Source organism: Protopterus annectens, chromosome 10.part0 (assembly GCF_019279795.1).
Source record: "Protopterus annectens isolate FY-2018-M chromosome 10.part0, PAN1.0, whole genome shotgun sequence".
Classification (NCBI taxonomy): Eukaryota; Metazoa; Chordata; order Ceratodontiformes; family Protopteridae; genus Protopterus; species Protopterus annectens.
The window spans coordinates 1,197,575,757-1,197,603,313 of record NC_056744.1 but is presented as its reverse complement, the minus strand read 5'-3'; the positions used below and the strand labels follow the sequence as shown (position 1 = coordinate 1,197,603,313).

General features: G+C 40.8%; 1 protein-coding gene across 7 annotated transcripts in view; it reads left to right on the top strand.

Annotated features, from left to right (window-relative positions):
- Nucleotides 1–8,433, top strand: part of POMGNT1 (protein O-linked mannose N-acetylglucosaminyltransferase 1 (beta 1,2-)) — a 1,898,302-nt gene extending 1,889,869 nt beyond the window's left edge. For all 7 annotated transcript variants that reach the window (XM_044085953.1, XM_044085951.1, XM_044085948.1 and 4 more), the window contains one exon: nt 8,112–8,433. In XM_044085953.1, the coding sequence (XP_043941888.1) occupies nt 8,112–8,193 (82 nt within the window). In that variant the 3' untranslated portion in view covers nt 8,194–8,433. The remainder of the gene's footprint in view (nt 1–8,111) is intronic.
- Nucleotides 8,434–27,557: the final 19,124 nt, after the last annotated feature.

Genomic DNA, 27,557 nt, shown 5'->3' with positions numbered 1-27,557 from the left:
TGGCCCCAAAACTTTGACCGAACCACAAAAGGAGGGGAAGTATCAATATTCGTCAAAGATACCCACACCTCCAGGTTGGTGGCACAGCACGAAGCATCAGAGACTATCCATGTGCAACTAACAGTGAGTAAAACTGCCTTCCAGTTTATAACCTGCTACAGACCACCCTTCCAAACCCAAGAACCCCACTCGGCCTTCCTGAGAACACTGGAAAATATGAAGGTCTCTCCAAACACCATTATATTGGGCGACTTCAGCTACCGAAACATAGACTGGGAGCATTACTCTAGCTCCAACACCCTAGCCCAAAGGTTCCTAGAATTTATAAACTCAAATGCTATGGAACAACTTGTTACCACTCCAACAAGAGGGGAAAACATACTGGACCTGATCATCACCAACATGGGGACTTTATGCTCCAGACCAGAAGTGTATCCCTCACTGGTAAGATCAGACCATAAACTAATCTCACTGGATATTCACATCCTGACCCCACCCCCTGCCCAGAAAACCACAGTGAAAAACTTCTCTAAAGCAAATTTCACACTCCTCAAAACCAAGGTGGAATCCTTCAAAGCCCCCGGGCCTGTGGAAAATACAGCCCAGACCGCAGAATCCTTTATAAACGCATTCTATGAACACCTTCAGGAATACATGGATCATGCAGTCCCAAATAAAACCAAGACCCAATCCTCCAAATACAGAAGTCCTGTCTGGTGGACCCCAGCCATAAACAAAACTATACAATAGAAGGAGGAAGCTACTACATGATAGAGCAAAATCCCAAAAAGGGAAGGCATCTCTGATCAGTATTAGCAAAAAACTACAGGCACTCATAAAATCGTCTAAGGCCAGCTTCTAGAGAAAAATTGCACAGGACACTAAGGATAATCACAAGGCTTTCTTTAGTTATGTCAGTAACCTGGGTGGGAATTCCCAGATATGCTCAGAATTAGTCCAAAATGACAAAAAATACACCAAACCCACAGACATTGCCAACATGCTAGCTGACAGGTTCAGCGCAAACCCCCCCCCCTCCCCACCAAAAGGGCAAATATCTATCGCAGCAGAGTGCTGCCCCCCTGACATCTCAGATGCTCAGGTAAGAGCTGCCCTCTCCAAAGCAAAAAACACAGCATCAATGGGGCCAGACGATGTCCCGGGCTGCGTCCTACATGAACTCCAAGAAGAGCTAAACCCAAACATAAAACTACTGTTCAATCTCAGCCTTACTACAGGATATGTACCCAAAGAGTGGCGTACAGCAATAGTGGTCCCTCTCCACAAAGGTGGTGCCTCAACGGATCCTGGAAACTATTGCCCCATAAGCCTGACTAGCTTGGTCTGCAAAGCTATGGAAAGGATCATCATGGACCTCATAAATAAAGATATTGGGGACCTACAGACACTGGATCCTACCCAGTTTGGCTTTGCTAAGGGCAGATCCTGCCTCTTAAACCTGGTTGATTTCTTTGAAACAGTCACCAAGGCCATTGACGAGGGGAAGGTGGTCCACACAGCCTACCTGGACCTCGCAAAAGCCTTCGATACAATACCCCACTCGGGCATTATAGATAAGCTCACCAGCTTAAATATAAACCTCTATGTCACTAGATGGGTTGCAAACTGGTTCAAGGACAGAACCCACATGGTTAGAATTGCTGGAGCCATGTCAGACTCCAAACCAGTTACAAGTGGCGTCCTACAAAGCTCAGTCCTGGGACCTCTCTTGTTCGGTATATATTTCTCGGAGGTACAGGCCAACACGGAAGGACTGTGGCTGACCAAGTTCGCAGATGACTGCAAACTGGGCGCCATAATCGACTCTCCAGCTGACACAAGCATCCTTCAAAAGGGCCTCATAGAAACAGACAACTGGTGCCAGAGGCATGTCCTCAAGCTAAACGCCAAAAAGTGTATAGTCATCCACTTTGGCAAAAACAAAGTGCCCACAAATTACCACATAGGTGGTAATCCATTAAGTACGGAAGAAGTATTTAGGGACCTGGGGACCCAAGTTGATAGCAATCTCTCATTTGACAACCACGTGGCCAAAGTGGTTAGAAAAACATTTTATATAGCCCACCTAATCATGAAGGGATTCACATCTAGATCAGGGGAGGTCATCGTGCCTCTTTACTCATCCCTCATCAGGCCCATAATTGAGTACAATGCCCCTTTTGGGATGTACATTTCCAGACTCCTGCAGCAAATGGAAAGACCCCAAAAGTACTTCACCAAGAAGATCAAATAGATGCCATATGCTGCCCGGTTAAAGAAACTCCAGCTCTACTCAGTGGCATACCGCCTGCTCAGAGACGATCTATGCCTGACGTATAAAGCCATGTCCAACCCGGAATTAATGGACATGCTACATCTCAGAAAATCCAAATCCCATCGAGCCACGAGCTCGAGAGACTTGAACCTCAGCACTGAAATAAATAGGACATGCTGGAGGGACAGATTCATAACCCAGAGGCTCCCTTCACTCTGGAATAAAATTCCAGTCCAGGTTAGGCAGAGTCCCTCATTGACTCTCTTCAAGAGGAATCTTGATGAGTGGATGGGAGATCGTAGGTTTACCCTGGGTATCACCTCTGTGTCACTGTTAGACAGAGGCACAGTATACTAACCTCGAAAAAGGGCATAGCAAAATTAATTTAAAATGGGTGGCGAAAGCCCAAACACACTCTGTCAAGGCTTATAAATGCCCTAGGGCAGATAGCCTAGTATGAACCTATGAACCTATAAGTAACTTAGCTATTCTGCAGCAGAGTCTTCTTTGGAAGGCTACCCACTGTATTACTTGAATCTGCGGTTAGTTAAAGTGACACTGTCTGTGCTGTTGTTGTTTTATCATTTTGTTATGTAATGTGTACAGCATTTCACAAGTTCTCATCCAACTGCACAAAAATATGCAGTAGTGAAAGAGCAGTTTATCTGGGCTGCCCATATGGTTTCCACCTTTGACCATTTTTTGGATGAGTTTGAAATTATTAAAGGTATGTTTCTAGTAAGGGAGTACCCTAGCAGTTTCATTTTGTTGTTGTTTCATAAACCCCTTAATGTACGAGGTTATAAATAAAAAGGAGCGGGGGTTTTACACACCTGTTTTAAACACAGGACATTTGAGGAGGAGGATTTTTCAGGGGGTGCAGCTGATATTAGCGAAAATGTTGGAAATACTGATTTTAGGGTCCATAGTGTAAGACAATGTGGAACTTTAAGAACTGAGTCCTTGATCATAGAGTTTATTGCCGACAGTTTTAATATCCAGAACATTACTGAAAAGAGAGATGGAAATAAATGCAGTATTTGTCAAGGATGGCAAAGTGTGATAGATATGCCCTTTGTTACTTTATTTTAAAGTAAAGAGTTTAGGATAAAAGATTTTGCTTTTAAGATGAGGGGTGCCTTTAATTGTCAGACTAGCGCCATAGTTTACAGTGCTTTATGCCAACAGTGTTTCAGCTATTACACTGGGAAGACCGAGTGCAAACTGAAGGAAAGAGTTTGCGAACATCTAAACGATGTAAAGAAAAGTAAGGAAAACAGTGCATTGGTTAGGCATTTATCTGAATTTCCAGGGCATAGTTTTAAGTTTGTGATTATTGAAAGGATGACTAGAGCTGATCGGGGTGGTCAGTGGCATCTTTTGTTAGAGAAACGTGAATTGTATTGGTAATTGTGTTTAAATGCGAGTGTATGGCCTAGACTGAACAGTCATATATCTTTGTTGTCTTTGAAACTACAAGGACTTGAAAGGTGAAACTTTTAATTTTAGACCTCGTATCTTGCATTTGATTATTTATGTACATATTTTGCAGATTTTTTGATTGAAATGTAATACTATTCACTGAGTGTTGCTTTAACAGTTTTGGATGGTCTGTTGGGGGCTTGGCCATCATGTGATTCATGCAATCAACTCAAGTTATTTAAGGTGTGTTCGTAACTAGTTTGAATCATTCTGATGAAGTTTTGTACAGTATACAAACTAAAGCGCTAAAGTCTGAATCTTTTTGCATGTCTTGGTCATTTGAAATTTTTGTGGTTTGTTTTGAGCTTTGTTGACAGAGTATGTGCAGACTAGTGTACATTTACTTTTATTAGAAAGTGAAATATCTCTTGACCTTGTTGTACCACAAGAAGTTGCAGTAGGTCAAACACTGCCTTGTGTTTGTGCCCACTGAGACTAAAATTAGCTCTCTATTCATGTTGGCTGTTACTGTACTACTTGTTGACTTGTTTGGTGCAATAGTTACATCTTTGTGGAGCTGCATCTGAGTATAGAAAAAGCAAACAAGACTTAGAATGACACTCCTGAGGAGAAAATGTTAGAATTATAGGCCTTCAGGAAGGGACGCAGTACATTATCTTGAAACCTTGCTGCATAACATACTAGAAGGGAATAGTTGGGTTGATAAGATCACCAAATAAATTATTATTTTTTTAATCAGACCATTTGCCAGTTTTTTTTTTTCATGGTGGCAACAAGCATAGAAGATAGAGTACACTCAGCAGCTGTTAATGTTTGTGTCTACAGTTTCTATGCATCTTTGCATTTCATTTCATTTTATTAACGTTTATAATATTGATAACATAGGCGGTAGTATACTTAACACTAAAAGTGTGATAAGAGACCTTGGGGCACAGGTGGACAGTAGTCTCTCCTTTGATAATCACATTGCCACAGTAGTCAGGAAATCCTTCTACTTGGCACACCTCATCACAAAAGGTTTCTCATCCAGGAAAAAAGAGGTTATTGTTCCCCTCTACTTGTCACTCATTAGACCCATTATAGAGTACAAGGCCCCTTTTGGTATGTACTTCACAAGACATCTACAACAACTGGAAAGGCTGCAGAAATACCTCACAAAGAGGATTACTGGCCTCAAACAGATGCCCTACCCAGACTGCCTCAAAAAACTCCAGCTTTACTCCATCGCATATCGCCTACTCAGAGGTGATCTCTGCCTAACATACAAAGCTATGTCAAACCCAGAGCTGTTGGACATGTTCCACTTAAAGAAATCCCAATCCCTCCGAGCTACATGCTCTAGGGACCTAAACCTTGTCACCACATTAAACAGAACATGCCAGAGGGATAGATTCCTGTCCCAGAGACTTCCCGTACTCTGGAATAAACTACCTATCTATATCAAACAAAGCTCCCCATTAGCACTCCAAGAAAAATCTTGATGATTGGATGGGAAATAGGAAATTCACCCTGGGGATCACCTCTGTGGCTCTGCTCGACAGTGGCACAGGAAAATAATTTTCTTGGGTGGCAAAAGCCAGGGTACCTTTTTGGGTGGGCTTGTATAGGCCCCAGGGCCAATAGCCTAGTACCTACCTATGAACCTATGTTAAAGTTACAAATAGTTTTGACATACAGTACATATTTATAGTATTTTTATTCTTTAGTTGTACTCTGCTCAGTTTTTGTCTATAACCACAGAACCGCAAAATGTCTTATTAGGTTTTGGGGTTGATCAACTTAGACTAGCAAGGCATTCTGAGTAAACAAAAAAGCACATGCTGCAGAGCAGCTTACATTGTTGATTCATTGAGACCTTTACACCATGCTTATCAACCTCCAAATGAGAAAATCGATAACAAAAGACCTTACCCCAAGAGACGATCAGGGATTGGCTCTGTAAACTAAGACATCCAAAAGCTTATGTTCACCCGTCACAGTAGGGGGAAGTGCATGAGAGTTTAGCAGTCAGGTAGTGTTGGAGTGAATATGTGTGGCTGCATGCATATGTGGGTGTGTCTGGACTGGGAGGTCGCAGAAAGATGGTTAGCAGGAGGGTTGGTTAGGTAGGCATGTGCATTTTGAAGGGATTAAATGGTTGGGGCTGTCATACCTGCTCACACTTCGAGTAACATGCAAATCCTGTATCCATAGAGGGAACACTAGTCACCAAGGAAAACTATTTCATGTCACACTTTAATGGCATTCAAACATGGATCAAGGTAAACAGTGTCCATCAGGGATAACACTAAACATTGTGCCTTAATTGGCACTTAAAGAAGTGGCTGGGGGGGGCACTAGCCACCAAGGTAACATTTAACATTATGCCTTGACGGCACATAAAGATGTGTGGAGGGTAACACTAGCTGCCAGGGATTAGTATACACACTGTGCCTTAACAGCACAGAGTCAGGGAGGACACTAAACACCAGGGATAATGGTCATATCATGCCATAAAGGCACTTATTAAAACAAAAATAAGACCGTTTGGGTCTGGGGGTACAAAACACCAGGGACATGCTAAATAACATGACTTAAAGGCACTTACAATTTTTCAAACCCTGAATCCTCCCCATGGAGGATGTTAGACTTCTGTGCTACCACTAGACACGAGGGAGAACAAAGCATAATAATTAAAGTTTAAAAAAAATTACAAAGGAGGTAAAGGCTTCAAACCATGTATATCTGACACAGGGAACAGTAGCAATATATATATATATATATATATATATACACACACACACACACTTTTTTCTATATTACAATGAGGATCTCAGACAGTGTTCAAGGCCTACAGCAGTTCATGTGTTACAAGGGAGAGGGACAGGAAACATTTAAGCATACCTCTCAACCACATAGCTCAAGAACTTTAGAGAAATCTAAAACTAAAGACACGCTATCAGGGATAGATTGTAATTATTTCCCTTTTAAACTTTAAAATAACTAGCATAAAAGCTGTTGTTCTAGCATGCATTTAGTGAAGATTATAAAGTGTGAAAGTCTAATGTCTGGCATTAATGACTAACTGTAATTATCTTTAATGTACAAGAGCAGGAAGAAAAGGAGACATTTGAGATGTTCTGACAATACAAGGACTGGTATGGGGTATGTGTTGTGTGTGTGAGAATAAGGCAACGCCTGTGCCAACATGATGCATTGGCCAACAGTGTAAACTACCACAGGAAAGTACTGATCTGCTGCCACAGGCATTAATACAGATGGACAGACATGCATATTAGCCAGTTATGAGGTCTTTCATCATTGTGGCTAACATTTCTGAATGGCTGTTCTCCATAGTATATAAACAACACATTTTTACCACAGCTCTTACCATGAATGGTGAGGCTGTTTCTTGAATCCTCAGGTTTGTTTCTGCAGTTAGCATGGAATTGTTTTAGCCTATGCACTAATTTAGATAGTGAGGCATTGTGAATTCAGTCTGATACGATGCCATGTAATGAGTTTTCAATTCCAAGAAAAATTTGTGGGACCACCTTTATCAACAAAACAAATTCCAAAAATCACAACTTTTTAAATAAAAAATTCTATACTTTTGTGTTATATGTGGTAAGGAGGTTATGCCACATTCCAAAGGTTTAACACTGCTTCAGAAAGTGCAGAGATAGATTTTAGAATGAGAGCATGTTGATTTGTTGATGGCTCAAGCTAATCCTTCTACCCTAGAAGTCAGAAGTGAAGACCAGTGAAGTGCTTAGCCTCTTCCCCCTTAATGCATGTTCCAGTAGTCTTTGGAATTGTAATAGTTGGCTGCGCGTGTCCACTACTGGTATTGATCTAGGTCATATAAAATAATTCAGAATTGCCAGTAGCTCCACCCCCACTGATAATTGCAAAGGATGCTATAAAAGTGGAGGCTTCATAAATGGATGATGTCTGTCTTTCTTTCTTGCCTCTTGAACTAGCAGCACTAGTCTTTGGTTTGTTGTCTGTGTACCTTCACACAGAATATGAATATAATTTTTTGCTTGTCTTTGAGCTGTAGAGAAAAGAAGATTGCTACATCCCATGTGCATAAATGGGTTTCAGTAAATCTAAAAGGGGGGGTGGTGCTACTTTCATTTGAAGCAGATTGCAGTTGGGAGCAGTTCAAGTTTGTTCAGTGATGTACATTTTGCATTCTGTTTAAGCCTTAGAAGGTAAAAATAAATATGCACTTTAGATATTATTGTGCTAGTGGAGATAGTGCTTTCTTTAAACTTTAATTCCATCTTATGATTACTTTTGATGTAATTGCAGCACTTTTGACTGTTCGGATGACTTTGTATAAAATTAACTCAGTCGCTTTCACTTTGAACTTTAGCTTATGGACTGATTGTTGACTGTTATGTTTCAGGGCCAAGAAACCTGCATCGGTGACTCCTGTCTTTCTTGAGCCACCACTAAAAGATGAAGCTGTGCCAGCTGAGCAGACCTGAGTCCATCTTTGTCATCCTGTTTCCATGGGACAGCAGCATAGCCTGAACCACTACTGAGACTCACCAGTACTGTATGAAACTCTGGGCAACCTGTATTTGCATACAATGTGATTAATGACTGTGTAGTCACAGCAGATGTGCAGGGCACCCATGAGCTGCATCACTTGGCAGCTTGTTTAGTCAGCCTGTGATCACTTGAGTTTATCTTGAATAAAATGTAATGGACTGTTTTTAATCCAAGGGTTTGAGAGAGTGTGTCTTCATCATTTTGTCCTTTGTAAGATTATTTTCACATGACTTTTCTAACCTTTTCATCCATTTCAGTGTTTTTCAACATTATGAGTAATAATAATGTAAATAACCATAGTTATACATGGGTATGGTGACTATGTCCTTCTCCACTCTGAAGCATAGTAATTTCTTGGGTTTATAGAAATATAGCATCTGAAGGCTATTTGCCAGTCATACCTCTTGGTCTTTTTAACCATTATAATGAGAGCTAATTATTCTAAAGAAGAGCTGTATGGCACATTTTGAAACACTTATAGGCATATAGAGCATATCTGTGGGACAGTCTGGCATTTCTTATTTTCAGATTAATCATGCAAAAGGGAATAACAATTAACTTTGTCCTCATTTTTCGGGGGGTTTATCCATCCTTACTTGCCTCCATTAATGTATGCACCTTTATATAAAGGGGTAACTTACATCAGGAAAAGTGTTTTGTTATATTCTTACCGCCTAGTCATTTTAGTTAAATGTATGAAATAACATCCAAGGCTTTGGGATGGGGTGGGAGTTCAGTACACATTTACAGTATAGGTTCTGAATTTAGTGTTAGCATTTAGAAAATGGTCTTCAGATGTGTCCAGAGTTTACAATGATAATTTGATTGAACTTGACTGTCAAAGATGCTGTCAAAGAAGACTGCTTGTGTGAAGGTTTAGGCTAAAAATCTGGTGTGGTCTCATTGGCTAAAGATAATTATTGCTTAGGATTGTAATTTTTTAGGCACGAGTTCAGTTTTTGTTTGGTTGCATAGTCCTTTTTTTCCTATAGATGAGCTGAGGTATGATAGTTATGATTCATTATATTATCAGCTACTGTTTGCTATTAGAATTTCATGGAAAAGCACACACAATCAGCAAAGGCCTCTCCCAGTTATGTAGACAATGAGAAAAACAGTTAATTGTGTATGTTTCTCTTATGATGTGATGTCTTATGTGGGGAACATAATATGTTCAATGACTGTATAAAAAGTAGGTTCTTACAGCTTATTATGCAGGAGATGAACAAAACCTGAGATAAAAGTCAAACTGTAGAGTTTGCCGCACATGTTCTTAAGCTTTAGCTTTGCAATTTAGTTCTGAGTACTTCATTGTCTCAACATAAATTTCTCTGTCTCTCATACACACACACGATCCCAAAAGGCTTTAAAAATCAAGGGTAAAATTCATTTTAGACATCTAATTTAAAGCTGTGTTAAGTCAAACATATACATTTTACTTGTGCCTCTGTGCAATGCATGCAAGTATACACACACTTTTTCTCAGTTACATGTGACATGCATGCAAAAGTTTGGGTTTGTGTTTTAACTTGCACATAGGGAAGCAACACATTAGCTTACAAGAAGCTATACTTCCATATGGAGGAGTACTGAATAACATGGCCTTATAAGTATTGCACTGTACCTGCATTTTCACTATTTACAGATATGCAGTGTTTCTTGTTGTTGACTATGTGAGTTGATGATTGACTTTTTCATTGTCACCTAAAAGCACTCTCAGGAAGAAAGTCTCAAAGTAGTCTTACTGTCTAATTATGATGTTGACTTCATTTTCATCTTGGAAAAAAAAAAACTGCCCTCAGTCAGTATGATTTGTCATTAAAGTGACTGTGTTTCAGTACTAAAGTTAATGAGCCTTTCCTTTAATTAGTTTTGTGTTTTCTGGAAGGCTGACATTTCAAAATGCCCCTTTTCTTTCTCAGCTCCTAGTACTTATTTTTGTATTACAGCCTTCTTGGTCTCAGCAGGCATTCATTCTTTTGAAGTCCACTTTGTCCATATAATGGGGCACCAGACCACGTCCTGGCACAAAGTGGGCAGAAGTAGAGAAATGTATCTTGGACAAGTTTCCTTTATCCACTTCCTGCAGACCAGGCCATGTCCTGGCATATAGTGGGCAGAAAGCAAAGAAATTCATCTTGGACAGGGTTGCTAGTCTGCCACAGAAGGCATGCGCATGAACACATTCACATCTGCATGTAGTTTAGATGTTCCAAGGCACAGCAGTAAGACATGAATCCCTTCATTCAGTTGGCACAACCACTAATCATCTGGCTTTGGTGTTTTTGTCAGTATAGAGGATCACTTTTCCTTCTCAGGTCTGTCATTGGGATATGTTGGGAAACTGGAGCTTCCTGCAAAAATGCATCCAGATACAAGATATAGCATCCAGACTCTGTGCAAGAGGGGCCTCAGCCAAGAACCAAGTTGTAGAACCAAGCACTGTGAAGCAGCAATAATGACTGCCACATTGTGTTGTCATCATCAGCAGCAGTGTACTAATATCACATACTGGTAGCAAATTGGCTCTAATCATGGAAAATCTACATTGTTAGAGGTGTCACAATCCCTGTCAGCTTGCACTGTTATCATTCAGTTTTCATCTTTCCCCACATCTGAGGGCCCCTGCCTGATTGCTGTATTGCCTGCACCCATTCGGCCCATTTCATTCCATAGTAGTGGGGTGGGAGCCAGTTGACTCCAGACTATGCAGTACCCCTATGGCTCATTTGTTCCTGCGTGGTGAGCCCTGTCATCACAACCTTTCTGCAGTGGTGAGAGGTGATAGAAAGCGGTATACCCTTCCCTCCGCTAGGTTGCTTGTGGTCAGGGGAAGATGCATCTCTTGCATCCCAGGATAGGATTCAGAAGATCTGCAGTGAACCTTAATAGGTTTAAAGCAAGTTGAGAAGAATGAATAAAAATAGAAGAATGTCTATAACTACTAACACTGTGCAGTCCTGAATTTTCATAATCTTTGGACTATTTTCATAGACCATTTTTCTCTGCACATCTTTGGCCTGATCCAACGTGCTGAAAATTGTGTAACCAAGCTTACTCCCCAGCTACCTCATTGTCATCAGTTTTTAGCAAACTGCCCAAAATATATGCAGTTTGATCGTTAATTGTTAAACTATAGGTGCTAGACAAGTGTGAATGCTGACTAATGCCGAGCTTTCAGGAAAGTAGAATTTATGCCAGGTAAACACAGTCTGATTTGTCCTAGTGCAGACCAATATTTTCATTGTCTTAGTGAGGTGTCCCACACTTCATAGTAGTGGACTTGCCTGCTCCTTTGTTTACATGCTGTTTCACCATTGTGTAGTTGCATTTTAAGTAAACTTATTCTTAATTCTCTTAGGTAATACATGTTTAAAATGAAATTCATTAATGCTTTACTAATCCATATTTGAGTTAATGCTGTCTATCTTAGAAACAATATGATTTCTGCATGCATTGTGTAGTTTCCACCTAAGCAGAACCAAACCAAGATGCTTTGTACGAAATTGATCTCTATAAGCCAAGAAACATTGTGTGATATCAGTGTTGTATTACAGATTTAACAGTGTAAGTGTTCTATTACTGTTTTTCAAAGTCTCCCCACCCACAGAGAGCAAGAGTTCTCTTCTGGTAATCTGTGTGATTATTCACAAGTTTCGGAGTAGCATAGTAACCCATTTTGCCACTTCTTGATATTGATTTTAAATGGTTATTTCATCAACCATCTGCAAAGAATAAAGTACCTGCCCTGTCCAGTAACATCAGTACAGATGTAGAGCATCAGCTGAGTCTATATGCTGCCACAAAATAAAAAAGACTTGTGAGAGTAGGATTGTAAATCCACTGGATGTTCACCTTACATTAAATGGAATGGTGATTTCAGTTTCACTTAAGAACAAAAAAGGATCACTGCTGCATAAGAGGTGTGATAGATAAGCTTCAACACTGAAACTTGATCCACTCCGTTAGTGAAACTTACGTTAGTAGTCTTCAACTCAATTAAAAAACACTGGGGTGAGCTCCCAGTACTCCTCTTATCAGAAGCTTATTCTCCTACTACTAAATCTGAGGTTGCGATGCTGCTAAGGAAAGAACATGGTCCTTATCAAGGGAGGTGTGCTCTCCTGGTTAGATAGAAACTTAAGTTTGATTGTTGAACAGACACAGTTCAGCAATGTGAATGGTGGACTTTGCAACTGAAATTGTTATTTAACTAGCTCCCGCTGTTTGGGGTACTATTCAAGAAGTAGCAATTTCTCCCCATCTCTACAAGTGCTGATGCCTTGTGTTGCAGTTTAAAAAGAACAGTAGAATCATATTCCTTGACTAAAAGTTGCTTCATAAAAATTAAATATTCTGGAGGCTATATCTTGTGTTAAAAACTGTGTCCTGTGTTTCTAGTAGTAGCACCCTTACTACAGTAAATGATTCATATTAATTTGGCTAATAAGTAGTGACCAACAATGTAGTTTTTTGGCCTTGCCATCTCTGCCCTTTGGCCTTTGTTTTCAGTGCTAATTTCTCTAGTATAATAGATACATACTTTCAGCTGTCCCTGATTTGCAGAATGTCCCTGATTTTACCTCATATTTTGCACTGTCCCTTGTAAAATGGTTCCATTTTCTAGTATATCACTGAGGATTTCAGTAAGTCATTAATGGCAGACATTAGAGCTTCATACTTATTATTGTTTGGAAATGCTTGTTGATGCAAAACCTGTTATTCTACTAACTTTTTAAATAAATAAGAGTAATTTAAAAATTGCCCCCACCCTCATTTTTTTTGCTTTGTCCAGAATTCCTGAGCAAGGAAGTCAAGAGGCATAAATGTGTGTGTGCGGGGGGGGGGGGGTGAAATGCACTTAAGGGTCAAGCTAAGTAGGATATCCGATTCCTTCTTCCATCTAGGCACTTTGAATTTCAATTGAGGTACCGTTGTGGATGTTGTCTTGCACATTTGTTCTTATTCTGGGTTCCATAGTTGATTTTTTGCTCTGCTAGACTGAAGTTTTGCTTTCTCTTGAGTATGAAGTTGTACAAATGTAGGTTTATTTGTATCAGTGAAATGAAATATATATTTGTATACATAGTACACATTATGGTGGACCCAGTTAAGTAATATTTTCTAAACTGGAAGTAAAGTGTGAATTAAGGAGAATTCAATGGCCTGTGGAATTTGTACTGCTTTTCTTACTTATCTTTCTTATCAAATAGTTCCTTAAAATATCTTACTGGTGTTACTGTTTTATAAAACTTTGACTTTGTCATATTTATAGATAATTTGCTAAAATTGCATTGTTTTGAATAGTTATTACTTTACATATTTATTAAATGATCTTGTGACTGTATTTATGTATAGTTTAGCTAACATTAGATATTTATGTATGTACCTTTATCTGGTTTATTTAAAATATAGCTTGTTATACAGCACTGACGTTCTGACTTCCTTTAGTCTTGTGTGTCTTCATTTATCATTAAAAATAGTTATACAACAGTGAAATTCCAGCTTCCTTCATCTTTACTGAAGTAATGGATAACCTAGTGTCCACTAAGACCATCCAGTTACAAAATTGGACACAGGCACATAAATGTTATGTTTTAATTGTATCCTTTTCCATAAACATGATTTTGGTGTGTGCTGCTATTTCACATTTACAAAACCATTAGTCTCATCATCCAAATTATCTTCCATTTGCCTGTTGTACCACATTACAGATTAGGCAGAACTAGAAAATTAATTTATGTATTGGTAATTTTATACTGTGCCATGGACTGAGCATGTGCCATGAAAGACAGCCTGATGATAGGTTTGTTTTGTAGAGTTAAAAAAGTCATGACAACAAATGACTGACTTTATTATTAATCCTATCGATTACTTTCATGAGGATTATTGCATCAGATGATATAATCTTGATTTACTTTCTTGCCAGATTTGGTACAGAATTTCTCACCAGTGTCAGTGATACCAGGTGAAGTCTTCACTGGTCTTGTATTGCACTGTTGACATCCATGTTATGATTTCTCTTCCATACCAAGACAGGCTTGTTTTCATTTCTTACCACTTGATGACGATGGGTCAAAATCTTTGCAAATGTAACATGAGAAAATGATCTTGTCCTTGGAATCTTTTTATCACCGTTTCTTAACTTGCACTACTTTTTTCTTAACTTATTTTCATTATTTGTGATACTCCCAAGTTAAGTTTCATTTCTTTCACAGAAACGCTTCCTGCAGAATACTTTGTAAGTCTTACATCTATGTCTTTCCCATAGAAAATTTCCAGTGAGTGAGTATGACTCTGGTAGATAAGCTGCATTATATGATTTACACACAAAGTACATCTACCTTTAGCTGCACATACATTGCTGGATCTGATGCTGTCCATGTCATTATTCATCACAAATGTGTCTTGGATCCAACCAACAAAGCCAGCAACTGATAGACCGATCCAGAGCTCAAGCTCCTCCCCTTAGTCCCCTGCTGACCTTTAACCCCCACATCTTGTTTGCCATTAAATGCTTAGGACGTGATCCAGGCTTGAGCTTCCTTGTATTAAGATAAGTGGCTTATTTTGTCTTCCTTTTCCTTCCTTTCTGATAGCGATAGTTTCTATTGGTGTCTAATATAGTTTACTTCCCCTCCCATAACTACGTTTATCAGCAAGTGATATTTTTCTCCCCTGTTCTCATTTTTTCCCACCCTTTCCCTTTCCTTTAGTTAAAAAAAAATCTCTCTTCATTCTTTTCTGGTGTCTGTATGAGTAGTGTCTGACAAACCTTCACGTTTGAAAAGGTGCTCCATGTGCAGTCAGAAAATGCCTTATTGCCATTCGCACAAGGAGTCCCTTTACTGCTTGTGAGCGGCACACCTGGAGGTTGAATGCAACTTTTGTGCCGCATTCAATCCCAGGGCCCTTATGGAATACCACAATGTTACTGCTGAAGGGCTTGACTCAGGGTGGTCCCCTGCCCTCGGACTCTCCCTCTAGGTCCTCTCAGGATCCAAAGTAGAGGCCTTCCCCCTAAGGGGTCTCCTTCTCTTGCTAAGAAGCCTAGGCTCTCCGATCCCAGATCCCCAGATCTGAATCCAGCCTCTATGGATTCAGATCCAGGCTCTTCTGCTCCAAGAGCCTTGGATCAGTCTCTTGGATCCAAAGTCTCAGTGCCGCAGTGGCCTTCGGATCTGACCTGGAGCAAGCCATCACTGGATCTAACCTGTCTGTCAGATCCATCCGGCATGCTGCCCAAGGCATCGGATCCTTCCAGGACTTCAGATCTGGTTCTTCTATCAGATCCAGTCATCACTGAGAGTTCCCCATCAAGGTCTTCCAGAAAATCAGATCTGATGCATTGGAGTCAGTCCCCCCTCTCTGGACTGTAGGGCTCTGGGATCCAGAGTAGAATCCCCAGCTAGATCGGGCCATTCATCAGTGTCTTCCAGATCCTCCAGAAGCTTGCTACCCCGTGGATATGGAAAGGATGACGAGTTTCTTCAAGTCCAAATCAAGTTGGGTTTGTTGTCATCCCCAGCTCAGATACCCAGCAGACCTTCCCTGTCTACAAGACTCCACTCTCCTCTTCCAAACTATCTGGATTTGGAACGTCAGGACCAGATTATTCCTAGTGAGAGACAGATGGCATCCAGTATTTCTCCCTTCTCAATACCATCAGGATCCTTGGCTGGCTGTGTTCTGCTGCCTTCAGTACAGACTGCGCCTTGTCCCCGGGAAGTGAGTGCTAGCTCCCTGGGTGTGGGGTCAGGCCTGGAATTTTCAGACTGTTTACTTCCCTTGGGGGCTTCGGCACTTGACAGCTCTGGGCCAATATCTTTGGGGGGCTTCAGTGCTGCATCGGAGTCCCTTCTCTCCCCCTGGATGGAGGAGTGGGGAGCCTCATACAGCCTGTCGGCCTTCCAGGTGGTAGAGAGGTCTTTCTCCAGTCTGGCAAGCCACCTCTCCTTCTCTAGGTCCCCCCAGCTTCTCTAAGGTTTGTGTGGTGAGGCCTCATCATCCTTCCAGGATCAGCCGTCTCACTAGCGCCTTCAAATGGACACTGCCCCACTTGGGGTTCCTGTCTCTTTTGAGTTCTCCCCCAAGGCCACCATGGAGGCACCCCCTCGGAACAGAATGTGTAAGTGGAGACACTTGGACTCCCCCAGAGAGTCCCTCATGGAAGACACAGATTTCAAGGAGAGATGTGTCCCCCCCCCCAAACTACTAAGATGGTGGAACAGATATCCTCGGTCCATCCCCCAAACAGAGTCCCCCAGGTGATTGACTGCTTTGGAAAGCGCGTGTTTGCCTCAGTTGCATTCAGACTGAGAGCAACTAACTATATGGCACACTTTATCTAGCTTCAGTGGAATTTGGTGTCAGAACTCACCACTTCCCCTACAGAATTGTTGCCTCCAGAGAGTCTTAAACTGGTCTCTCCTAGGCTGTCTACTCTGACTTCCTCAGCTAATGCTTTGATGAGTTTGATCTCCAGTGCGGCAGAGGCCACCTCTTCAGTGGCTGGTACATTAGGCAGAAATGTTGTTTAGTTTTAAATGAGGTTTTAAAAGTGAAAATAACTTAATTGGTGTAATTAAGAAGTTGATTTGCTTGTTTGCACATTAATTGGTTTTATATAAAAAAGCTAAGAGTTATTGTGTTTTTTATTCTGAAGAAGTCTCGGGACCATCCGAGATGAAAGCCCTTAATAATAAATGATTTTCTAGTCATTTTTTGGTGGATTATTTACTGTATCACTGGTTGGGCTTTGGACACAGTTTTTCTGTTTTGTCTTCATGAGTTTGGGACCAGGATAACTTTTTCTGCCTTGTTTCTGCAATCGTTTTTGTTTTTGGGAGGAATTTATCTTCAACAGCCAGGACTTGTAGAGTCCATTTGAACTGTTCACAATACAGGATCCAGGCTGCTATGCGCAAGGGGAATGTTTCTCCAACTCTGAACATGGTGAGACAATTAGAATCAGTGGATTAGGAAGTGAATTGAGTTTAACCCAGCTTATCTCGCTTTTAACTCAACAGAATAACAATATGACAGCACTTATGCAACAACTACAACAACCAGCATTCCCTCTTCTAAATAGTTCAGTGAATTCTGAATGTTTGATGTCAAACATCCACAGCCAAGGGAATTTTTCTGTTCTGGGGACCAGTTACATGAATGTAACAGCTTCAGGGAAATCCCGGAGCACTGAACAAATTAATTCTAAGGTTAATTTTGAAGAGTGGATCAAGAAAGACATTAAATTGTTCAGATCCGAAACTTCGAAGTCTGGTATAAATGAATAACCAATGACTTTCAACAGCAAGTTAGCGGACTTGGATCACAAGCTCTTAAAGGTTAGAAACTTGCAGTGTGATAATGCTTTTCTTACTGAAAGTCTTAGACGTAAGCAAGTCCCCAAGGGCTTGCATCTTTTTAAATTTCCCACTGGTTTAAACTTAAAAGAATAAGACAAATTAGAAATGTGGGCTATGTTCGACCATTTTGGTCTAGAGTTGGTGCAATTCATTGTTAATTTAAATAACTGTATTGAGGAACTACCGGGTAAAATAACTGAATTGAATAGTGAGTTAACTAATGAGTTAACTAATGATTTGCTGTTTGAATTTAATGTGGCTAGGTATGATGCAATGTATTCATGTGTAGAGAAACAGGTGGATCTTTATATGGATAGAAAAAGGAAGAAGCTGAAAAGAGACATTGACGAGTATAAAAGGGGTATAGCCTATCCAACACCAAATAATTGTAGTCAGTCTTTGCAGTTCACTGATAATAGTAAACATGAGCAAACAGATGAAGTTATTAATGGTCCATTACGATTCTGAGTTTCCACAGGGTTATGAACAACGGAATGAAAGTTACCCTACCCTGAGAAGATCAGAAAGATTAGTTAACCGTAATAAACAGAAGAAGGGTAATAGTAATAATTTTAATAATTCTTTTTACCACCCCCCCCAGCACCTCAGGGCACTCAGAACTATCCCAGAGGACAGCAGTGGGGCAAATACAGGAACTAAGAACAGACTTAAACCTAGTTTTAAAGAAGGGGGAAGGTGATGAACAAAACAAAGATGTTAGGACTACTAATGAAGGGAAAGCACTAATTTTTCATGGATTCAATATTTTTAATTACACTCATTTGCATATTAATAAAGAACATTTCTCTCTTTTTAAAAAGACTTTTAAATTTATACTAGGGTCTGTAATTAGTTTACCAGAGGTTATGAGTGAGATAAAGTTATACTCTAGGAAATTAAATTTAAAATTATTGTTTCAGGACAGAATTAGCGATTCAGCTGGACTTGAGAATGCTCACAATAATTTAGGATGTAAGAACACTTACAACCCCCCACCCATCCTATAGTAGCCACCTATGAAAATTTGTGTTTAAAGGACACCCATTCATTTTTAGCATCCCACAGAAAAAAAGTTTTTAATCTCTCAAAACAAGAAACAACATTATTGAGAGAAATAAGAATTAACAGTACTGTTAGAGTAATGAAACTGATTGGGGGGGTGGTACTGGTAGAAAATATGGACTATAGTGCAAAAATGATGGAGATATTTTACGATACTAATAAATACCTTGAGGCTTCTTATAATGAAGTTATGATAGCCCACAGGAAGGTTCATTTATTTCTAGAAGATTCCCTTTTTCATGGAATAATTTCTGAAGACTTATTTAACTTCCTGAAGGTAGACCATCCTACCATTCCTCAAGCATTTGGAATTCCCAAAGTACATAAGAATGTTTTAGACCAGTCCTATAGGGTTATTATAACATCATGGGCAAGTTCCACATACCCCATAGGAGTTTTCATTGATAAGCTTTTTAAGCACACCATTCTGTCCATATATTACATTTTAAGAGACTCTTGGGATTAGCTTTCCAGACTCAAACAGCAATTTCTTTCTCCAGAAGTCTCCTTTACAACCATGAATGTTGAATTATTTACTAGTGTACCCCATGAGGAGGGATTAGACTAATTTTAGAAGCAGTTTTAGATGTTACGGATCTAGGTAGTACTATGACCAATTTTGTGGTCAGTGTGATGGACATGATCCTGGACAATAACTATTTTGTTTGAGGGAAGTTTTTTTCAAACAAATCAAGGAAGTAGCAATTGGGGGGCCAGTTTTGCCCCCATTTATGTGAATATGGTGATGTATGCATGGGGAGCGTAAATTTGTGTTTCCATCACAATTTAAAGATAAATGGTACTTGTATCTTTGTTTTTTAGACAATGTATTTATTTTATGGAAAGAGACAGTGTCAACTAACACAGAATTAGCATATTTTTTGAACCAACTCCCTTCATTTTTGAATTTCACCAGTAGTAGATGTTCTTTGTGTTTCACTGTTGCAGTCCTCACATATGGGTTATCTGGCTCCCGGTAGCCCTCAGTCGGCCCGAATACCAGAGTCCTTGGTATATGTCGTCGGCTGCCGCTGTCAGTATATTAGGTATAAAGGGAGGCAGCCAACGCCATTTCCTCAGTCTTTCTTGCCGCGGAGCCCGAAGCAGATGCAATTTGCACTAGTGCCGGTCAGCCGTTTACCTCCATTTCGCTTTCCGGCTACCAAGTTGAAGACACCTTCAGATAAGTACCCCGTTGGGTATCCTCTTTTCTTGCTTTAACAAATGTCAGATAAAGTTAACTGTCTTGCCTGTGGAAAACAGATTTGCACCGTGATTTCCATTCCTATTGTATAACTTGTTTGGGCCTTGAGCACGACGTCCCTAACTGCGATTTCTGTACTTCCTTTAACCTGCGTACCATATGCCGTAGAGCTAAGATTTTGGATAAGCATTTAGGAGTCTGGCCTAAGTTCATCGGTATGTCGTCTTCTGGTCTCCCGACTTCGGATATACCTAGGAAATGCAAAGACAAGGACTGCGACAGGAGGCCTAGGGTTAAATCTACTAATGACGCAGTGTCAGAATTGGTCATCAGCACAGCGGCAGTCAGTGAGGCACTTTCGCAGTCCCTGCAGTCCACAGATTTTATAGGTTCAGAGTTTCATACTAGGTTATCTGCCCTAGGGCATTTATAAGCCTAGCCAGAGTGTGTTTGGCTTTTGCCACCCATTTTAAATTAATTTTGCTATGCCCTTTTTCGAGGTTAGTATACTGTGCCTCTGTCTAACAGTGACACAGAAGTGATACCCAGGGTAAACCTACGATCTCCCATCCACTCATCAAGATTCCTCTTGAAGAGAGTAAATGAGGGACTCTGCCTAACCTGGACTGGGATTTTATTCCAGAGTGAAGGGAGCCTCTGGGTTATGAATCTGTCCCTCCAGCATGTCCTATTTATTTCAGTGCTGAGGTTCAAGTCTCTCGAGCACGTAGCTCGATGGGATTTGGATTTTCTGAGGTGCAGCATGTCCATTAATTCCGGGTTGGACATGGCTTTATACGTCAGGCACAGATCGCCTTTGAGCAGGCGGTATGCCACTGAGTAGAGCTGGAGTTTCTTTAACCGGGCAGCATATGGCATCTGTTTGAGCCCTTTGATCCTCTTGGTGAGGTACTTTTGGAGTCTTTCCAGTTGCTGCAGGTGTCTGGTAAGGTACATCCCAAAAGGGGCATTGTACTCAATTATGGGCCTGATGAGGGATGAGTAAAGAGGCACGATGACCTCCCCTGATCTAGATGTTTCAGCCGCAAGCCTCTGCCGAGATCTTTACAGAATCCTCCATGCCACAGTCTGCCATTTCGTCTTCAGACCCTCCACCTGTCACTGCCTCAGATGGGTCCAGAGCTGCTTTGCAGGCACTGGCTTCTGATGCCTCTTCTTTTCGACAAGAGACCAGAACCAGACCGACTACCTTAATTCAGACTTCTGCAGTTGCTACGCCTCCTTAGTCCCTCCGGATTGCTAGTAAATCTTCCAGCCACAAACCTACTCACAAGCAGGTGTCGGCCTCCCCTCCAGTACCTTAGTCCCAGTTGGTAAAAATGTCTGGTGTTCTTCTTTCCCTGATTAGGGGCTCTCACCCCCCCCCTTCAAAGATGGCTAGGGAATTATCTCCTGATGTTTTGTCTTTCTCAGATTCTGAGATTTCCAGTATGTCTGCTGGTGAAGAAGGAAATTCTCAATTTTTTTCAGGCTTTGTGGATTCTGATGCAGAGGACTCTAGCCCTTCTGTCTCCCCTCCAAAAGATTTTTCCTTTGGGAATACTTTGAATACTCTTAGGGAGCATTTTAAATGGGAATGTCAGGATTTTCCACAGTCTACGAAAAGAATAGGGGAATTTTTTAGATTTGCCACAGCATGAGCCTCTGGCTATACCTCCAGTTTTGGAAGTTGTGGATGATGATTTAATGGAAAATTCTTTAACTCCTAATTCTGTCCACCCTGCCCCCAGAAAACCAGATATGTATTACAGGGATTCCTGAATCTCATCAATTCCTTTTTAAAAACCCTACTGCTGATCCAGAAATTATTTCTCAAGGCCCCAAGGGTCTTAAGGCTACTATTGCTAAAAACCCTGTGCCTTCTGATGAGGAATCTAGGGCCTTGGACAGGTGGGGTAAAAAAGTTTATACCTCTGCAACTCTTGCCATTAGATCCGTAAATTGTCTTTTTCATATGTTTAAGTATCAGCAGCATACTTTGGAGGCTATTAAGGCTAAGCTTGGAGATATTCCTTCCATGACGGAGAACAAAGATTTACAAGACTTACTGAATTCTGCCACTTTAGTTAATAAGCATTCACTTCATTGTGGTTTTGACACTTTGGTGGCTTCCTGCAGAGCAGCAGACACTGGTTCTTTAATTAGAAGGCATGCTTGCCTCACCGAGCAGCCTCTTTCTGAACCAGTTAAATCTAAATTACTGGATGTTCCTTTGCACAAGGACAATCTTTTTGGTAATAAGGCTGAGGAGGTACTAAAGAAGTTGGAGAATAAGGCAAAATATATGCAAGCTGTAAAAGATTTCCTTCAGGTTCAGCCTCCTCGGTTTAGTAGGCATTATCCTTCCAAGAATTGGCCTTTCCCTGATCCTGGCAAACAGGGTCGCTCTAGGCCTAGGGGTTTCAGATCTTCCAGAGGGCAGGCTTCTGCCCCTCAAAGGGCTAAACAATGGCATTCTTCCTCTGCTAAATCAGGGAGTTCTAAGCCAGCTTCCCAAAGCAAACATTCTCAATGATTCTGGCCTTCTTGGCCTGCCTCTGCAGACCCTAGGTTTCCTTTGGGGGGAAGGTTAGCCAAGTTCGCAGAGGTATGGTCTACCATCACAGACGACACATGAGTTCTTAGTATAGTAAGCCAAGGCTACAAGTTTTACTTTCACACCTTCCCTGTTTTACAAGGATACCCAGACATACCCAGAACTCTCAGGGCAAAGGTAGAAACTCAAATTTCTTCTCTACTGACTATGGGGGCTATAGAGCCAGTTTTTGCAAATCAGGCAGGCCTAGGTTTTTATACAAGGCTTTTTCTTGTAACCAAGAAAGGGGGCACCTGGCACCCTATTCTGGATCTGTCCATTCTAAACACTTTTCTGGCGATTCCCAAATTCAAGATGCTCACCCTTCAACAATTGCTACCAATGCTGGGCAAGGATTCATGGCTGATAACTTTGGATTTCAAGGAGGCTTATCTGCACATCTCAATAAGGAAAAGTTGCCGGCAGTTCCTTCGCTTCAGTACTGGGGAGCAACACTTTCAATTCTTTGCATTGCCCTTTGGCTTATCTGCTACTCCCAGAGTTTTTACAAAGTGCCTGGCTCCAGCCATTGCTTTTTGCAGGCAGAGAAACATTCAGATTTATCCTTACCTGGAAAACTGTCTCATTCAAGCAAACTCCCCAGAACCTCTAGAAAAGGATTTGGATTTTGTGAAGAACATTCTCACCTCTTTGTGTTACACTCAATGAAAAGAAGTCAAAGTTGATTCCTTCAAGGGAGATTGTTTTCCTGGGAGCGAGTCTGAATACAGCCACCCAGATGGTATTCCTCCCTCAACAGAAGCAAGAAGATCTTTCCACTTACTTCATGAACTTGGCAAGCAAGACCCAGCTCTCTGCAAGGCAGTTCCTGCAAGCACTGGGGTTCATGGCTTCATCTATTTTTATGATCCCATATGCAAGGCTGCATATGAGAAAACTTCATTGGTATCGCAAGAATCTATGGTGTCAACACACACAGGACTTAGACTTGATTCTTCCTCTGATTCCTTGTCTACAAATGGAGTTCCTCTGGTGGGCAATAGCCTGTTCTCAGAACAAGGGTCTGCCTTTCCACCCACCTCCTGCCAGCTAGACTCTCACCACAGATGCTTCAGATGTTGCATGGGGGGCTCATCTGGAGGGCAGGGTCATACAGGGGACTTGGGGCACTCAGCAGATTCATCTGCACATAAACGTAAAATAATTGATGGCAGTGCAGCAGGCCTTGCTGACCTTCAAGGACCTACTCAACCCTGGGACTCTGCTGATCAGGACAGACCATACCACAGTTATATGGTACATCAACAAGCAAGGGGGGACTCACTCTTACACCTTGTGCAGACAAAGCATGAGACTATGGTCCATAGCAGCATCCATGGGCTTACATCTAATAGCCCAGTATCTTCCAGGGAGGCTAAACTCCTTGGCGGATCATTTGAGCAGACATGTTCTAGATCCTCACGAGTGGCAACTGAACAGGGACATTTTCCATTGCATCATTCATCATTGGGGCAACCCACAAGTGGATCTTTTCTCCTCTCACACTAATCTCCTTCCAACCTTCTGCACCAGGGAGTTTCACAACAAAGCTTGGAGGGTGGATGTATTTTCCTTCCCATGGACACATCTGTCAGTTTATGCATTCCCTCCTCTGCCTCTTCTTCCCAGAGTGCTGCTAAAGATAATGGACGAAAAACCAAAGGCTATTCTGATAGCTACAGATTGGCCCAGGCAGCATTGGTATCCCCTCCTTCGCAGCCTTTGAATTTTCCCCTGGTACCAGATCTGTTGGTTCAAGGAGGTGGAAAGTTAGTTCATCCTCATCTTCAGACTTTGCATTTAATTGCCTGGCTAATAATTTAAATCTTTCCCAATAGGTGGTTACAGTTCTTCATTAAGCCAGGAGACTTAGCACAAGAAAATCCTATGCAGATAAATGGAAGAGATTTTGCTCTTGGATGCTAACTAAAGGGGAAGACTCTTCTCATCCTTCTCTTTCACTCATTCTTGAATACCTAGCAGGATTGCTTAATGGTGGACTTTCCTTTTTTTCAATCAAAATTCACGCTTCAACAATTTCGGCTCATTGTTCTTTTGAGCAACCCATTTTTTTCTCACCTCTTGATAAAGCAGTTCCTGAGGGGAGTTAGTAATCTTGGACCTCCCAGGAGAGCTCCTACTCCTGCTTGGGATCTTCATGTTGTCCTGGAAAAACTTACTCTGCCTCTCTTTGAACCAGCTGTCTCTGCAGATTTGAAGTTTCTGTCTTGGAAGACTGCTTTCCTTTTAGCTATTACTTCAGCTAGAAGGGTATCTGAGCTGCAAGCCTTAATGGCAGTAGAACGTTTCATTATTTTTCACTCAGATCGGGTTTCTCTGAGAACCAATCCTTCCTTTATGCCTAAGGTGGTTTCCAGTGTAACCCTTAACCAGTCTATTTACCTGACTACATTTTTCAACAATCCACAAAATAAAGGGGACAGGATTCTGCACTCTCTTGATGTGCATAGACAGCTGAGATTTTACTTAGGACTAAATCCTTTCGAAAAGCTGAACAGTTATTGGCTAGTTTTGCTCCTGGGGCTCAGTGTAAAGCTATTTCAAAACAAACCATCTCCAAATGGATTGCTCATTGTATTCACTTTTGTTACCTGCAGCATGGGAAGGTTCCCCCTCAGGGTATTAGGACCCATTCTACTAGAGCAGCCTCTACCTCTGCAGCCTTTCTGAGAGGTGTGCCTACTAAGGACATTCTAGAAGCAGCTACTAGAAGCAGCTACTTGGTCTTCTACCCATACTTTCACAAAACATTACAATCTACATTTGTTTTCTAAATCCAGGGCTGGTTTTGCCCCTGCAGTTTTGCAGGGCCTCCTTACCAATCCTTAATCTGTGATCCTTCCTCCCTCCTTGTCTTCTTACTCGGATTTGGAAATCAACACATATGTGAGGACTGCAACAGTGAAACATGAAGAAAATAGTACAGTTGTGTACACTTAGCATAAATGTAGATGTTCGAATGTTTTCACTGTTGCAGTCCTGGTTTCCCACCCTCCATTCCCACTTTTTTCCTAAGGCACAGACTATAGATTTTTATTTTTTGTATGACATGTGTCCAGGGTGCTACCATTCCTGGGTTAGCCTTCTTTTGGGGGATCCTGACAGTTAATGGAGGAAAAACTGAGGAAATGGCGTCAGCTGCCTCCCTTTATACCGGACATACTGACATCAGTTTTACAACCAGCAGCAGCCGATGTCTATACCACGGACTCTGGTATTCGAGCCAACTGAGGGCTACTGGGAGCCGAATAACCCATATTTGAGGACTGCAACAGTGAATACACTCGAACATCTACATTTATGGTAAGTGTACACAACTGTACTTTCCAACACTCATGTAGACTTTTTGGAAGTAAGGTTATACAAAGATCTGGAAGAAGGCAAATTCTGTTCAACCATTTTCCGAAAATAAACATTTTCTAACAGTTATTTGAATTTTAATAGCATCCTTATAAGACAAAGAAAAATATTCTAAAGGGTCAATTGGTAAGAGCAACATGGATGTGCTCAAATTGGAATTTTTTAAAAAAAGAAATTCTGTTTATTAATAAACTATTTTTCGAAAGGGGATACCCCAAAGAACCTATTGGAGGTGGTCCAAGCATGGGGCTCAAAATTTAAACCCCTCTTAGGGTGAAGGTTATATAAATGTAAGGAGAGGAATAAACCAAGAAATGGAAGAATTTAGGAATAGTATGATAGTTCCCTTTGAGGATGGATCAAGAGAAGTTAAATAAATTATGAAGAAATACTGGGTATTTTTAATAGCAACACTGATATAAGCATTTTGGGTGATGAACCCAGATTCATCTTTCATATGGGAAGAAATTTGAAATATATGTTTAAACACAATGTTTGAGTTTCAAACCCTTCAGAAAAGGGTACAACAAAGTGTGGATGTTGTCTTCCTGTAAATACATTGTTGAAAAAATAATTTGTTTACCTAAAAGACCATTTCCTGTTGTGTTTAAACCTGGGAATTGTGCCACAAAAGGCTTAGTTTATCATGCTGTATGTCAGACTTGTACATATTTTTATGTTGGCAAATCTGAAAGACAGTTAAGAAGACGAATATGTCTGTGCTATAGCACAGAAAAATGATACAAATGATTTGTTCAGACATTCTAAAACGTGTGAATTTTAAAAGGTTCTTAATTTGGTATACTGGAAGTTATTCATAAATCACCAATAGGTGGATGGTGGGAAGTTAATACTGAAATGTGGGAGCTTAAGTAACAATTTCTACTGAATTATTTTACAGAACCTGGTATAAATGACACTCTTGTCGATTGCCCCAGCTTTAAAACAGAGGGCACAGATTAGGTAGAAATATTTTTTAGTTTTAAATGAGGTTTTAAAAGTGAAAATAACTTAATTGGCGTAATTAAGAAGTTGATGTGCTTGTTTGCACACTAACTGGTTTTATATAAAAAAAAGTTGGAGTTTTTGTGTTTTTTATTCTGAAGAAGTCTTGGAACCATCCGAGACTAAAGCGCTTAATAAATGATTTTCTAGTCATTTTTTTTGGTGGATTATGTACTGTATCACTGGTTGGGCTTTGGACACAGTTTTCCTGTTTTGTCTTCTTGAGTTTGGGTCCAGGATAACGTTTTCCACTTTGTTTTTGCAGTCTATCTGAAAAGGACTGAGGAATTTTGGAAGTCAGACCAGCTCTTCATGACCTTTTCTCAAAGCAAAACGGGTCTGGCAGTTTCCAAAGTAACTATTTCCAGATGGTTTGTTAACTATATTTGCTACGTTTATGGTAACAAGCATATGAAACTATCCAGACCAGTTAAGGCCCACTGTACTAGGTCTGTGACTATGTCTTCGGCCTTCTTGGCTAAACTTTCCTTGGATGAGATCTGTGCTGCTGCGACTTGTTCTAATCCCCACACTTATATTTTGCATTACAGGTTGGACTTGGTGTCTAGGAACAGGGCTTCCTTTGGTTCCTCTGTGCTCCGGCATAGCCTTCCTTGAGGCTACCCAAGGTTCGTAGTAGCTGGGGATTCTGACCCATTTATGATGAATAATGACATGGAT